We start from the raw sequence: 13,325 nt of genomic DNA on the forward strand, positions 1-13,325 counted from the left end.
TTCTGCCATTACCTGAGCAGTTAATAAAATTTATTGCTTTATGATGCATTTTTTTCTGCAGGTAGAATGGATCTGTCTTGGTTGTGATTTGTGAGATTGAGGGGAAAACACAAAATATAACCTATATTTCTAGTGCACTGAAAAATCTCACTGTGCTCTCCTTCTAAGGCTTGGAAGTAACCAAAACTGCAGAGGTTTTGGTTTTTTTTTTTTAATTATTAAAAATAAGTTTACCTTATTAACATTATAATAAAGAGAATCTCTTTGCAGTGGTGCTCAGAGTTGCTCTTATTTCTGTCTGTTCAATTCCATTCTCTAAAAGGGAAAATACTATTGAGATATGTAAAGCATGATGTTAGGTTGAAAATAAACACAGAAATACACCAAAGCAAAAATGCTTTCTAAAGGTGCTGTGTTTGTAGAGGTGCTTGCTCAATATGTGTGATGCAAAATGGGGATGCTTTGTGAAGAAATCATCCTTGTAAAGCCATTGGTTCTGGTCATCAGACTCTATCCAATGCTTTAGTGATGATGCTGCTGATCTATTTGGGAAGTTGGCTGGCTCTCAAGGCAGAGTCTCTTCTCAAAGGCTGTTTCACAGTGAAAATATGCTCAGTGCAGCCGAGTGCATGAATGAAAAAGCCTCTGGTACCTTCTAGTCTGGCAAAATGCAGCACAAAACTCAACTTACTCTGTCTTTTCTGCTGTCCCAGGTAAGAAATGGGTGTTTTTTCCTTGCTTTCTTTCATCTTTCTGCTTTTGTGCATTTGGATTTGAAAGTATTTGTAATTCAGCTCTGATTCCTGAGTAATTAGACATTGCTTGAATTACTGTTTAAAGATGCAGGATCTCTGCTCTAAGCCAGTTGCTAGGAATGCAGGATCTCATAGTTCCCTGATTTACAATTACAACCAATTTGACGTGTGATATATAGCATTTTTTTGTTTCCCTTCAGGAAGGGTGGTGGGGGGAATCTTTCAAGTGTCTCCGTTGCAGCTGCAGCGGCAATATTTTCTGTCATATCAAATGCTGCAACTTTGATTTGCCTCTTTCCTCTGTGGCTTGTGCTGGGTAGTAGGTTTATAGACTGTTACAGGCAGCTCATGTTATTTATTACCTTTTTTTTTTTTAATAAAAGAATTGGAGGGGGAAATATGGAGGAAAAATAAAATCAGACCTTGCAAAAGGCTCCCTTCACTGTACCCTCCTGATAGATGTGTAACACTCCGTTAGTGACTTGCTGTGTAGCCTTTCTCTTATTAAATGTAATAGATCCCCCTCTGCCAGAAAGCAGAGGAAAAAACACCCAGCCTTAGAAGCATGGAGCTGCCGAAGCCCCGCTGCTGCTGCCTGTCAAGGCACAGGGACTCGCTGGGCTTTCACTTCTCAGCTGGGCACTCTCTGCTCTCGCTGCTGGCACAGGGATCACTTTTGGGCAGCTCAGAGCAGGGCTGGAGATCCTTTGTTGTTGTCCAGCTCAAGTGTGTTCTCCCTCCTTTTGTCTCGGGGGCTCCCTAAACTTGCGTTTAGTGACAGTGGGCTGAGGTCCTCTGCACCCAGCAGGGATGAAAGTTAATTCCTTTTTGACCTGCGATGGAGTGGTTTGGTTAACCCTTGGAGGGTTGGTGGGGTTTAGTGGCAAACAAGTGCTGGGGACTCTGAGCATGACCCCCCTGTGTCAGTGTAGCTGCGATTTCCAGCGGGCATTGCCTAATCCCAAACAGGGCAATAAGGAGAAAACGGTGAGGGATCACCATTGGGAGAGCTTTATTGCTAGAGCAGCTGCACAGCGTGTGAGGAGGAGGCAGCAGGGTGATCTGTGGATCAAGGCTGGGGCATTCAGGTGCTGCTCAGGAGGCAGGGCAGGCACAGTGGGTGGCTGGAGCTGTGGGACAGCAGAAGGCTGGGGAGTGAGCAAGCACGAAGGCATTTGGGTGGGTTTGGGATAACAGCCTGCTCCGAGCAGTGGAACAAATGAAAGCAGCTGCCTTGGGCCATGGGTTTGGTGCCCAGCAGCGTGTGCTGGTGCCACATGGAGAGCTCCTGGCAGGGCCACTCTGCCAGCCCGGGCTGGGCTCCCTGGCAGGGTCCGAGGGCAGCCTCTGGCTCTGCTGGAACTGGCCCGGGACAGTGGCCAAGCTGCTGCCCAGGGAGGGCTGAGCACTGTCCCGTGCTCCCCAGAGGGCTCCTGGGACGAGAAGTTGTCTCAAGTGGGCTGAGATCCAGCCTGGGCTAGCAGTGGGAGGAGATGCTCAGGGAGCAGAGGGGCTGGGGGAGAGAGAGGGCACAGTCAGTGGAAGGGTAACCTGTGGATATACTGAACTGGTGCTCTCATCTTGGCTTTGAGACCTCCCATCTGCTTTCCTTGGCTTTCTCTCTCTCTTCTTTTTTTTTTTTTTGGTACAGCTTCTCCAACACACTGCTGAATTAATCAGCTTGAGTTTGGATTTTCTTTAGTGGTTGCCTGTAGGAAAGCAGAATGTATGTGATATAAAAGGATGGACTTCTAGGGCCTGTGAAACTGGCATTTTTTTTTAACATTCATGACTACTTAAAATCTGACAAGGTGCAGACAACCCGATTCCGAAAACACCCTCTTGTCTTTATTGATAACTTCCAGTGATGCTTCAGAGTTTCTCTCCAGGCTGGGCTGAGATGAGTTCTGCTGTATTGCAGGGCTGAGCTTGTGGTGCTTTAGCCTTGCTTCCAGCTCAAGTGCTCAAATTGCACTCCACCTTCTTCACCAGCATGTACAGCTCTATCTGGCCATGTCTCTCTCCACCGTGTGAGCTAATGCATCTCCAAGTTTACTTTCCAGATCGCAGCTAAGAGTTAATGAATTGGGGAATGACTCAGACTTACATGGAAGTGTATGCAATTCTGTCTAGATTGTTGAGTTAAAGTATGCAGGTTAAAGTATGGATTGGAGTGGGTGCCGTGCTAGGGAAAGAAATGGGATTTACTGAAACATTGTTTGGCTTTTCTCTTTGACACCCCACATGCACAACTTTCATGTGACAGGAAAAGTAAACAGAAGAATGTGAGAAACAACATATTAAACAAATGCAGCCATCTGCTTGTGTAGTGGTTGTAACACATTTGGGGATCTTTTTCTGCACGTTTTCTTTTTTTCTCCCTTAGGAGTAGCAAGAATGTGTCATATAATGCAATGCTAGAAAGGACCAAGTTTAATAGAATTCTTTCTAAGCAGGAGCAATCTAGTAATCTTTCTGTGGAAGCAGAAGATAGTGATAACTAAGTTTCAAAGTAATAGCAAAGTTTACAGAGTAGAGAAAAAAAGTTTGAGGAGATTCTTTTATGTCAATGGGAACATGAACTGTAAAAGGCTTATTTTTAATGAAAAGACCATTTCTAAAATTAATAACTTGGGTTTTGTGTTTTCTTGCCTCTAATTCAACTGTGTTTTTAAATTACAAAAACTTTGCCTTTTGAGGAATTAAAAGGATGACATGGAGAAGCACTTTTTCTTATCAAAGCAGCTCATTAAGTATGTATGCAAAAACTGTGATAAACAGGTGAGCAATAAATTTTTCCATTTGAAAAGATTTAGTCTACGTTACTACCAACTGTTCTGTTTTCACCAAGAGGAAAACTGAGCATTAGCTGGCATAAATGAGAAAGGTGTTTTAAGTAATCCTTTAATTCAGACTCACCTTTAAAACTCCAAAGCATAACTATAATACACAAGTTTATTGATCTGAAGCTGACAATAAAAACTAAATGTACTCTGGTAGCTTATGCAGTTCACTATACAGGGTACAGGAAGCAATAAATGCATGCTCTGTTCTGATGGACTTAAAAATCTGCATGTTTTACATTTTCCCCAAAGTATATTTTCTAAAATCTATATAAAAAATATTTGTTTTAAGACAAAATATGTTCTCAGGCTTGCTCTTCTATGTTATGTGTTTCATGTCGAGAGGTGACTCAAAATTTGTAAGTAAAGCTTACAGGGGAAAACCCCCCATATTTTTGATAATTTTAACAATAACTGTCACGTTTCATTGGGTTGCAACCAAGTAAATTGGAAAAATGTGTAGATTTTACAAGCTTGCCATTAGAGTAAATAGAGAAAGTTGGTCCTCAAACTCCCCTAATGCAAAGCCCACAGTGCTGCATTCTTAAGCTTTTATTTGTTCAGATTTCTCCAGAAGAGGGCTCCATGCACAGCTTGAAAGGCAGCACCCAGGTATTGAAAGCAAAAGAAATTTAACAGCGTCAGGAAAAAAGACAAGTCTTGCTCACACAAGGCATTGCAGGTTATGCTCAAATTCTGATGAAGTATCTCCCTGTTTTATCATGTTGCTGTTGATCTTACTATCTGAGAGGTCGTGAGGAGAAGTCCTGTGGTCCTTGTGCTATATCAAGAGTTGTAAAAATGCTTTTAAAATGTTAGAGAAACTCAATTGTCAATTACTCTGTATAATTATTTCTACTGATGAGGGCTTTGTGAGCAGGCTGATGTTTGCTCTCCACAGTTTCATGCTGTCATTTTTGGCTATGTAGTCAAAAACCATTTTCCAGTTGCACATCTCATTCACAAGATGGTGTCTCCCAAAACACAGAGCCATTCCAGCAGTTGTGGTGTCCCATTTCTCAAATATTACCTTGGAGGGAAGGTTGGCACTAGTGAATTATGATGGCTTTTGGCTGCAGCTCTAACCTCTAAAAATATCCTTACACAGGACCTGACCACAGCCCTTACTGCCAAGCAAGGGGTGTTTGTTATAGCAGACAACTGAAAACATGAAAATACTTCTGCAGTTTTGGCAATTAAACCCCACTTTGTGTACCCCCTGAGACACAATCCTTCAATATTAAGGTGATATGTTGGGTCCTGCTTTCTGTTTCTGAGAATCAAAACTTCAGAAAGGGTTTCTTAGCACAAGTAATATTTGTGCTGTGATCCACTGGGAGTTATTGACTTGGCTTTTAGTGACTTGGCAGCTAAGAAATTAGTATTCCTAAAAGCTGTCTCAACAGACCAGTGTAACAGGGACTGTTAGAGCCATGTAGATGGCAACAGTGGTGCCCCTTCAAGGAGTTGGGAAGTCCTGCTTTCCTTTTCTTCCTGTTTGCTGTGAGATAAGCAGGCTCTTCCCATGCTATTAATATGTAAAAGCAAGCCAGATAACAGAGCTCTCAGTGTTCCACTCTTCCTGCATCACTGCTGGAGTTGCATCTCTAATCTTCAGCTGCTGCGTTGCACCAGTGTGCCGCATGCCAGGATTTTGGCCTCAGGTTTCAGAGTTCTGTGACAGCATAAAGCTTTCTGGTGGATGGGGGCTTCATTTAGGACTTTGAGTACAAAGGTCAGGTTAGCAGGTTGTTTTAATTGTCTCATGGACAGTTACAGGGGCAAAATTCACTGTTTTGACATGTATCACTGGTATTCCAGCCAGCAGGGACAACGGTGTGCTGGGGGCATCAGGCTCAGCTTTGCCAGCTGGGAAAGGGAAGGGATTGTGCTGCTCTCCTCTCCAGTGGGGTGGCTTCAGCTTGAGTGCTGAGGGTGGTTTTGGTCACCACAATATAACAAAGATATGAAACTCTTGGAGAGTGTCCAAAGCAGGGCAATGAAGAAGGTGAAGGGCCTTGAGGGGAAGTGGTGTGAGGAGTGTCTGAGGGCACTTGGCTTCTTCAGCCTGGAGAAGAGAGTCTGAGGGGAGGCCTCATGGCAGGCACAGCTTCCTTGTGAGGAGAAGAAGAGGAGCAGACACTGATCTCTGCTCTGTGTGTCCAGTGCAGGACCCCAGGGAATGGCCAGAAGTTGTGTCATGGGAGGTTTGGGTTCGATTTTAGGATAAGTTTTTCACCCAGAGGATGAAATAGTCTCCCCAGGGTAGTGGTTGCACCACTGAGCCTGACACAGCTCAAGAAGAGTTTGGCCAACGCTCTTGGGCACATGGAGTGACTCTGGAGGATGGTCCTGTGCAGGGCCAGGAGCTGGACTCGATGATCCTTGTGAGTCCCTTCCAATTCCACATATTCTGTGATTCTAACTAGAGGTTCATCTGTGCAGGCAGAAAGACAAATCTGCAATGTCCACTGGGGAGGTGAAACAGAATGAGAGACATTTATCATCCTTAGGAGACTAAGTGGGCTATTGCATTTCCCAGTTAACTCTGGATGATATTAGTGGGTTCTTGATCATGGCCATATGGTTGCACTGTGCCCTGCCCTAATCACCAGATGGAAGGGACCAGCCCAGATGGGAGGCTGTGTTTTCCTGTCACTTCACGTGTCCTGCAGCTAACACAATGTTAGTGTACACAAATCAGGAGGATATTAAATGCCAAAGAGGAGAGAAAAATAAGACTTGCTTTATTAGCCACTGTTTCATTGTTTGGAGGTCTTGGAAATTTTCCCACTACAGCTTTTTAGAGGGTTTTTTTGTGTGTGATGTGGTCTGTGTTCTCTGTCAAATGGAAGAATCGAATTCTTTGAAAGCCTTATGTTTCATATGAAGAGAACTCATTCTGCTACTATCTTATCCAATATTCTAGTGTTTTGAATCATTAATTTTCTTGGCTAGAGGAAAAAAAGAAGGATTTCAAGATCTGGTTCGATGGAGCTGGTTAGAATAGCTCTATGAACAGACTAAAATGTGAGGTATTAAGAGTGGGGTGAATCTTTTCAGCACACAGCAATTTTCAGTATCTCTAACCACTTGGAAAAGCTGATTAAGGTGTTTAAATAACTTCTGATATCTCTGAATGTCCATGTATGGATGTCTAATTTGGTATCTTTATGGGTCTTGTTCTTAGGAAACTGAACATCCACCTTCAAACTTTTGAAATGTCTCAAAATTGGACACCCATACACAGCTCCCTGAAATTAAGATTTTATTGCCTAGGATTCCTTAGGCTCCATTTTATAAAGTTTCTACTCCCAAAATGTTCATTTAAATAAATAAAGAAAACCCCTAGCAAACCACTAATAATAGCTATCTATTTCAGTCTAAATTATTTCATTATCTTGCTGTGAACAACTAATGCTTAATTCCTTATTAGTAGTGGCAGTGTATATATTTCTAAAAGTTAATATTTAATTCCCAGGGACTTTGCAGCCTGGTATGCAATGAAGAGCAAATAATTCTTGTGTTTATGAAGGCTGTATTAACAGTACAGACTGCAAGTTTGTACAAGCAACAGTACAGGGTTTTTAAAAGTTTCCAGAAGTTTTAGGATTTTTAGTAATCATGGCAGATGGACCTTGTGGAATTTGTATGCAAGAAGGACTCAAAATGCTGAAGACCTCAGGTTCTAGGCCATTAAGATGTCACAGCACTGTTAATGTGGCTGTATGCAAAGAAATATTTGTCCATACAAGTGGAATTTAGGATAGGAGATGCTCACTTGCAAATATCTGTACCTGTAAGCTCAGGTAACCTCAGCTGTTACTGTTGTGTGTTTGTTACCCCTCTCCCTTCCCCGGGCTGGCTGTGAGAGCTCCTTTCCTGCTTCAAGGCAAGGTTGACAAACTTGGCTGGACACTCAGCTGAGGGAGTTCTGATTAATGGCTGGCTGCCACATGGGCAGGAACACAGCTCTGGCACACTTAAAAAGAGCATGGATAACTGCTTATATTGCTTCAAATCAATCCATAAAAGCCTTGACACATTGAGTTTTGTTCAAAATGCTATAGAGCAAAAAACCCCAAACGTGTTACAAAGCACTTATCATGCTGATAATTGGCTCATCTACTTTATAGACACTCAATCTCTTTCTTTTCATCTTCTTGGCATAACTTGGAATTGAGCTTCTGTGCACATTGTCAGTAAAGAGTCCTGGAGTCAACTGCAGGGGATTTTGAACCTGTAAGTGTAAAACAAAAGCTGGCAGTTGTCCATGGGGTCACTGTATAAAGGGAGATATCTCAGCTGCCTGAAGTAGAAGTATCATCCACAGCTTGTAGAGACAGCATATAAAGATAGAGGCAGGGGAGTATCATGTAAAGTTTGCTCTTCCTTAGCCTGTTATAGTGTATAATTTCATTTTCAGCAGTGGGTTAGTGCTTGGGAGCAGAGAAAACCCCAGAAACGGTGTCCCCATGATCTGACATTTTCCCATAGACAAACTTTCTTGCTCTGAGCTCCTCTGCTGCCAAATAAGGTGTATTTATGCACTTCTCTTGAGGCTGCCCTTTGCTGTCCCTGAGGAACCACGTTTTATCAGCCAACAAACAGCTATAACAAAATGTGAGAACTGAACATAGCACAGCTCTGGAGCTGACAAAGGAGGAAATCCAGAGCATCTGGTACTTTGCTCGCTGAGTGAAAGGAGATGGAATTAGGCATTAGAATTGGATGGGCATTTCCTTCCCCATTAAATCCATTGTTTTAGAGCTCTGTCAGAGGAAGCTGAGCAACTCCAGCAGTGCTCTGCAGCAAGAATGGCTATCTCAGCTGCGGGTTTGAGTTGATGTGTACAGTTAAATAACCGGCCAAATTAAAAGGTGTTCAGCTTGACCTTCTGCCAAAATAACTGGTCCTGCAAGTGCCAGGAAGCCCTGGTTATTATCCAGGTGAAATGCAAAATGAAATACCTGTGTGTAAAGATAAATGAGAATGATAATAAAATAGAAAAATACATAAAATTCCATTTTGATTTCTGGGCATATTTGTTAGCTCACTACCTGAAGGTTGTACTTTGTGCCAGGCAAAGTGAGTTTATTGTTTTCTAACCAATTTGTTTTCATAATTCATGATCAGATTGAACTAATTGATCTCTGAACTCAAAAATCTTGATTTATGGATATTGATATTCCTGCCAATTTACTAATACACAGCTCTGACCTGAACGCTAAACTAGTCAGGTGCATATTTGATAATCTTTCCTTAATAATGGATCATAAAATGGTTTGAGTTGGAAACCATTCTGCTATGAGCAGGGACATCTTCCACTAGACCAGGTTGCTCCAAGCCCTGGCCTTGAACACTCTCAATCCATTCTGTCTTGTACTTGGGCTTCTGGACCTGATTCTGTGTGCAATGTGGCAATATCATTGCAGGAGTCATTATTTGATGGAACAAAGCTGTAGGGAGGTTAGGAAAGCCTGGGGTAATGGAAGAACACATTCTTGCACCCACATTCCCTGCTTTTTGAAAATGGATAAGCCTCTGACATCTAGTTTTGAAATATTTGTTTTCTTCTAATGTTTTAAATGGCAATATCTCATTTAAAAATAATAAACAAGAATGTAATCTCCAGTGTTAAATGTCACCAGAAATTTTCTGTAATTGTTAATCACTGCAGTTTAGTTATCAATGAAGAAACGTGGTACTTTGTGTGGTGAGGGTATTGATTATTGTAATCTGGAAAAAGAGCAGCTGATAAGTTCACATACCATGTGTTACCAGGAAGTCAGATAAGGATGCTGGGGTAAATCATGAAATTTTGTCTCTTGTGGAAAATACTTCTGGTCTTGCACATCTCTCATCTTCACTTTTGTGTGTTTACAATAGCGAAGCACTGCTGCTCACACCAACACAGGAGCAAGTCTCCAGAGGATGGGGACTGATTGCATTGCCCCTCCTTTTGTTATCTGGGTGAAGGGTGGGTGCTGTCAGTGCCATGTGCATTCCTACTGGCACGTACCGGGATGCTGACACGGCTTCTATTGCTCTGATAGCTGAGCACCCTACAAATGGTAATGAATTTATCCTTGCTTCCCTAAAATAACTGCTCAGTTACGACAGGAACATTATTCTGAAATGGGAGACAGCCTCCAACATCTGCCTGTTTCAATGACTCCAGGTCTGTTATCTTAGGTGAGTAATGGTGTTGCCTGCTGTCACTTGGGCTGCTGGTGTTGATTCAGTGGTGACACTTCATTGTACTCCAGAAAGATTAATTCTGATTGGAGGGAGCCCAGAATAAATTCAGTCTTTAGGCCAGTCAGAAGGTGGTGTTTTCAGTAGTATTTTAATAAGGCAGCTCAACTTTCAAGAATGTAATTAGTTATGACTTGCCAAGGAAATGCATATCTCTATACAGTAGTTACTTGCATAGAGAGGAAACAAATAAGATAAAATATAATCATAGCTGCACAGAGCTCTTTGGGCATAAGGGAATGGAGACTGCTTGCTCATAGCTGGTGCTTGTGATGGCTGCTGGCACCACCATCAGGTGGAGCAGAGGAGGATGAGGCTGGCAGTTCTATTTACACTCAAGGCACTTCAGACCACAGCAGTTTGGGGTAGGAAATGGGGACAGATAATGCACAACCAACTCTACTTGAGTGGGGCAGAGGTTCTGCATCTTTCCACTGCAACAGAAGACATAGTCTCAGAATATTCCTCCCACCATCTGCTCACTGACAGGGGTTCCTGTCTTCCTTCCTTTCCTCAGTTTGGAGGAGGCAGAGCTGCCAAAATCTTGGGCTGCTCTGGCAGGAGGTGAGCTGCTGGTCGTGGCTGTTTCCCCTCCAGGTTTAGCTGCTGGAAGCGGAATGTTGCCAACCTCAAGTGTGACTGGTAAGGTGATGCACCCAAATGTTTGAATTCCTGGGAGTTCTAGGACACATGGATGCGCCATTTGTTACATGCCCAAAACATGAAACTCTGCACATTTTTATGGACTGTTGAAAGCCAAAGTCTGATTTTGTGGAACAGCTGCTTCTTCCTGTGTGTTTGCCTCTCTGAAATGAGGATTTAGTCTTGCACTTGCTTCCCAATAATAGAATTTTCAAAGCTTTTTCCTCTTTCAGGAGGCAAAGGCACACAAGCACAGAACCTGTTTCTTGCTGTGCATGGGAGCTAAACATTGATTATGGGGTGGGTGAAGGAGTTTGTGTAAAACAAACTGACTTGCTTGGCTGCAATAACTCATGTTGAACCTGAACAGAATTGTTTATCCAACTTGTTCTCGACTTCTGATTTCTGCATGCTGTGTGTTTGTGGAGTCTAGCTGGGATATGTAGGAATAAAAAGCCATCATGCACAGCGTGAATGGTTCTCTCTGCCTTACCTCAAGGCTGACTGGAAGCATCAGCATTCCTGTAATTTCCTTGTACAAATTACTTTTTTCTCTTTTCTCCTCCATCTGGTTAAAATAATTCAGATAGTCTGAGTGCTTTTAGTTTTTATACTCAAACTTTTCTCCAGAACTCCTAGTGTTGGGGGAAAGGATGAATAATTTTTACTACTGTGAATAATTTTTACTACTGTGGTTTAACTTACATGAGGTTCAACAGGCTTTGCTGGAAAGCCCATCCCTGTTCTTGATGCTTATAGATGTTTTTCTTTTGGTGGTAGAAGAGGATGGAGGTTTTCTTGCACTATGAAGGGAATCAGACACTCTTCAGGAGTTGCTTTCCTTTAACATTTCATATGGGCCATATTTTCAGTGGACAATCTGAAGATTCCCCAGAGTTACTGCAGTGTTAAGTTCCAACCTTTGGTTAATGTGGTAGGGAACTCTAAATGTTGTTATATCAGTGCTTGTGCTTTTCCTGGTATGTTCTTATCACCCTATTCCTTTCTCCCTTAGTTCTTTCTGCACATGTGGAAAAGAAAATTTCATTTATCGTGCCCAATAATGGTGTTAGGTTGGTGATCTCCTGGAGTCAGAAGTGCTGGGGTAGAAATTTGTTAATAAACATGCTGACATAGCTGCTGAGTTTCTCCTCCTTTTCCCTGGTTGACTGAGGATTACAAGAAAGAAGAGCAAACCTTAAAGCAGAAAAATAGAAGGGAAAGCAAAACCAAGGGGAAAAGAAAAACAAAATGCTATTCAGTGTTCTGTCACTTTGCAGCTGTTAGGATTTGGAAAACAGCCTTTTGTATTTGTGATAGAGTCAACAGATGTATATGAGAATGGAGCACAGTCTGATTTTGCCTGATTTCCACATCTTCATTTGTACAATCTTGCCTCAGAGCTTAGGCTGACACCCATATCCAGAGCTCTTGCTCATATCTCCATCTGAATTTGCTGGCACCAGGAAATGGTGATACTGTTTATGCACACTTGTGTATATCAGCATGCTGGTTTATGAGAGGCAGGAAATTTAATCCTTTGTAAAACTCTTTATCCATTTCCAGCATTCATTAGCTGCCACAGGACTCTCATCTCTTTTACATTTTATGTTTTGGTGGGGCTTTATTATCACTTGTTCTGTGTCTTGGTGGACAACATTTTTCCCTACTGCTTTGATGTTGTTGTATTCATTAAATCCATTCTACTGATTCTTTGGCAAGCTTGTTATCACACAGATGAAATAAATGTAGGATATCCCTTCCTCTAATTGACTAATTGGATGGGGAAGGAATAGGAGTGAACAGAAGACAACTGGGTATAAATTGTGAGGCCAAAGCAGACTTCATTGCAGGACAGCACTTTGCAATTTCTTTTGGAACTTTTTGCATGTCACTCCTTTAATTGTCTGAAGCTGATTTATGTGTATCAGGAAGGTGAGTTGCCACATGTTCCCTGTGTGACACCAGCAGGATTTTAACTGTTTACTGATGTGAGTATGTCCCAAAGAAAATGGAAAGGCAGGAAAGGGTCAGAGAACCTCAGAGGGGAAGTACATCTCTGTTACAGTTTTCTAGCAGTAAATGTGAAGCAAGGCAGCTACCAGAAACAGCTGAGTGATGTCTTGCTGAAAAGGGACAACTATTAGGAAAGAGAGATGCTCCCAAGTTTTGTCAGATATTATGTGACTTGCCCTCTCCTACTGCTTTTGCTAATATATAATTTCACAGATTTATCCCTTTTCTTTTATTTTTCTAGCAATTCTTGGAGGCTAGCTAAAGAACAAGAGAATAAAAGGAAGAGAACCTGGCTTCAGGCACATTTGCAAACTAGCTGTTAGTTTTCTGCAGGTCCTTCCATGCTTCAAACAGAAACAATCCTCCCCTGACAACTGAGCATACAATTCATGTACAATGGATCTGCTCCTGACATTGTATTTCTGGGGCGTTTGTACGACTCGTGATTCATCTGGCAGTGCTTGAGTTTAAGCACTGATAAAGGCAACACATCAGAGTGCAAATACATTTGACCTTTCAAAACACTGAATAGAAAACAAAAATAGAAAAAAATTGTTACTCTGCAGTTCTTCCTTCTACGTGTGTAATGACTGCAAGCAGACCAGCATTCTGATTTCTGCCTGGGGAGCCTGGGGAGCAGAGAGGCCTCCAGGCCTGGGCTGCCCTGTTGTTCCTCCTGCTCCACTGTGTGTGAGTTAGCCTGGTATTGACATAAAGGTAGCGGTCAGCTTTGATTTCCCCAGGCCAGAGACTGGCCTGATGTCTGCTGCATCCAAAAATCTTTACTGTGTGGCATGCTGTGTTTGTATAA

At 42.3% G+C, this 13,325-nt stretch overlaps 1 protein-coding gene across 2 annotated transcripts in view; it reads left to right on the forward strand.

The window, feature by feature from the left end:
- The first annotated feature begins 519 nt into the window (after window positions 1-519).
- CDH13 (cadherin 13) overlaps window positions 520-13,325 on the forward strand; it is a 453,057-nt gene continuing 440,251 nt past the window's right edge. Inside the window, exon 1 of one of the 2 annotated variants that reach the window (XM_072934294.1) lies at window positions 520-713. In XM_072934294.1, the coding sequence (XP_072790395.1) occupies window positions 669-713 (45 nt within the window). In that variant the 5' untranslated portion in view covers window positions 520-668. The remainder of the gene's footprint in view (window positions 714-13,325) is intronic. The other variant, XM_072934293.1, reaches the window with a different exon arrangement.

Source organism: Taeniopygia guttata, chromosome 11 (assembly GCF_048771995.1).
Source record: "Taeniopygia guttata chromosome 11, bTaeGut7.mat, whole genome shotgun sequence".
In the NCBI taxonomy this organism is placed as follows: Eukaryota; Metazoa; Chordata; class Aves; order Passeriformes; family Estrildidae; genus Taeniopygia; species Taeniopygia guttata.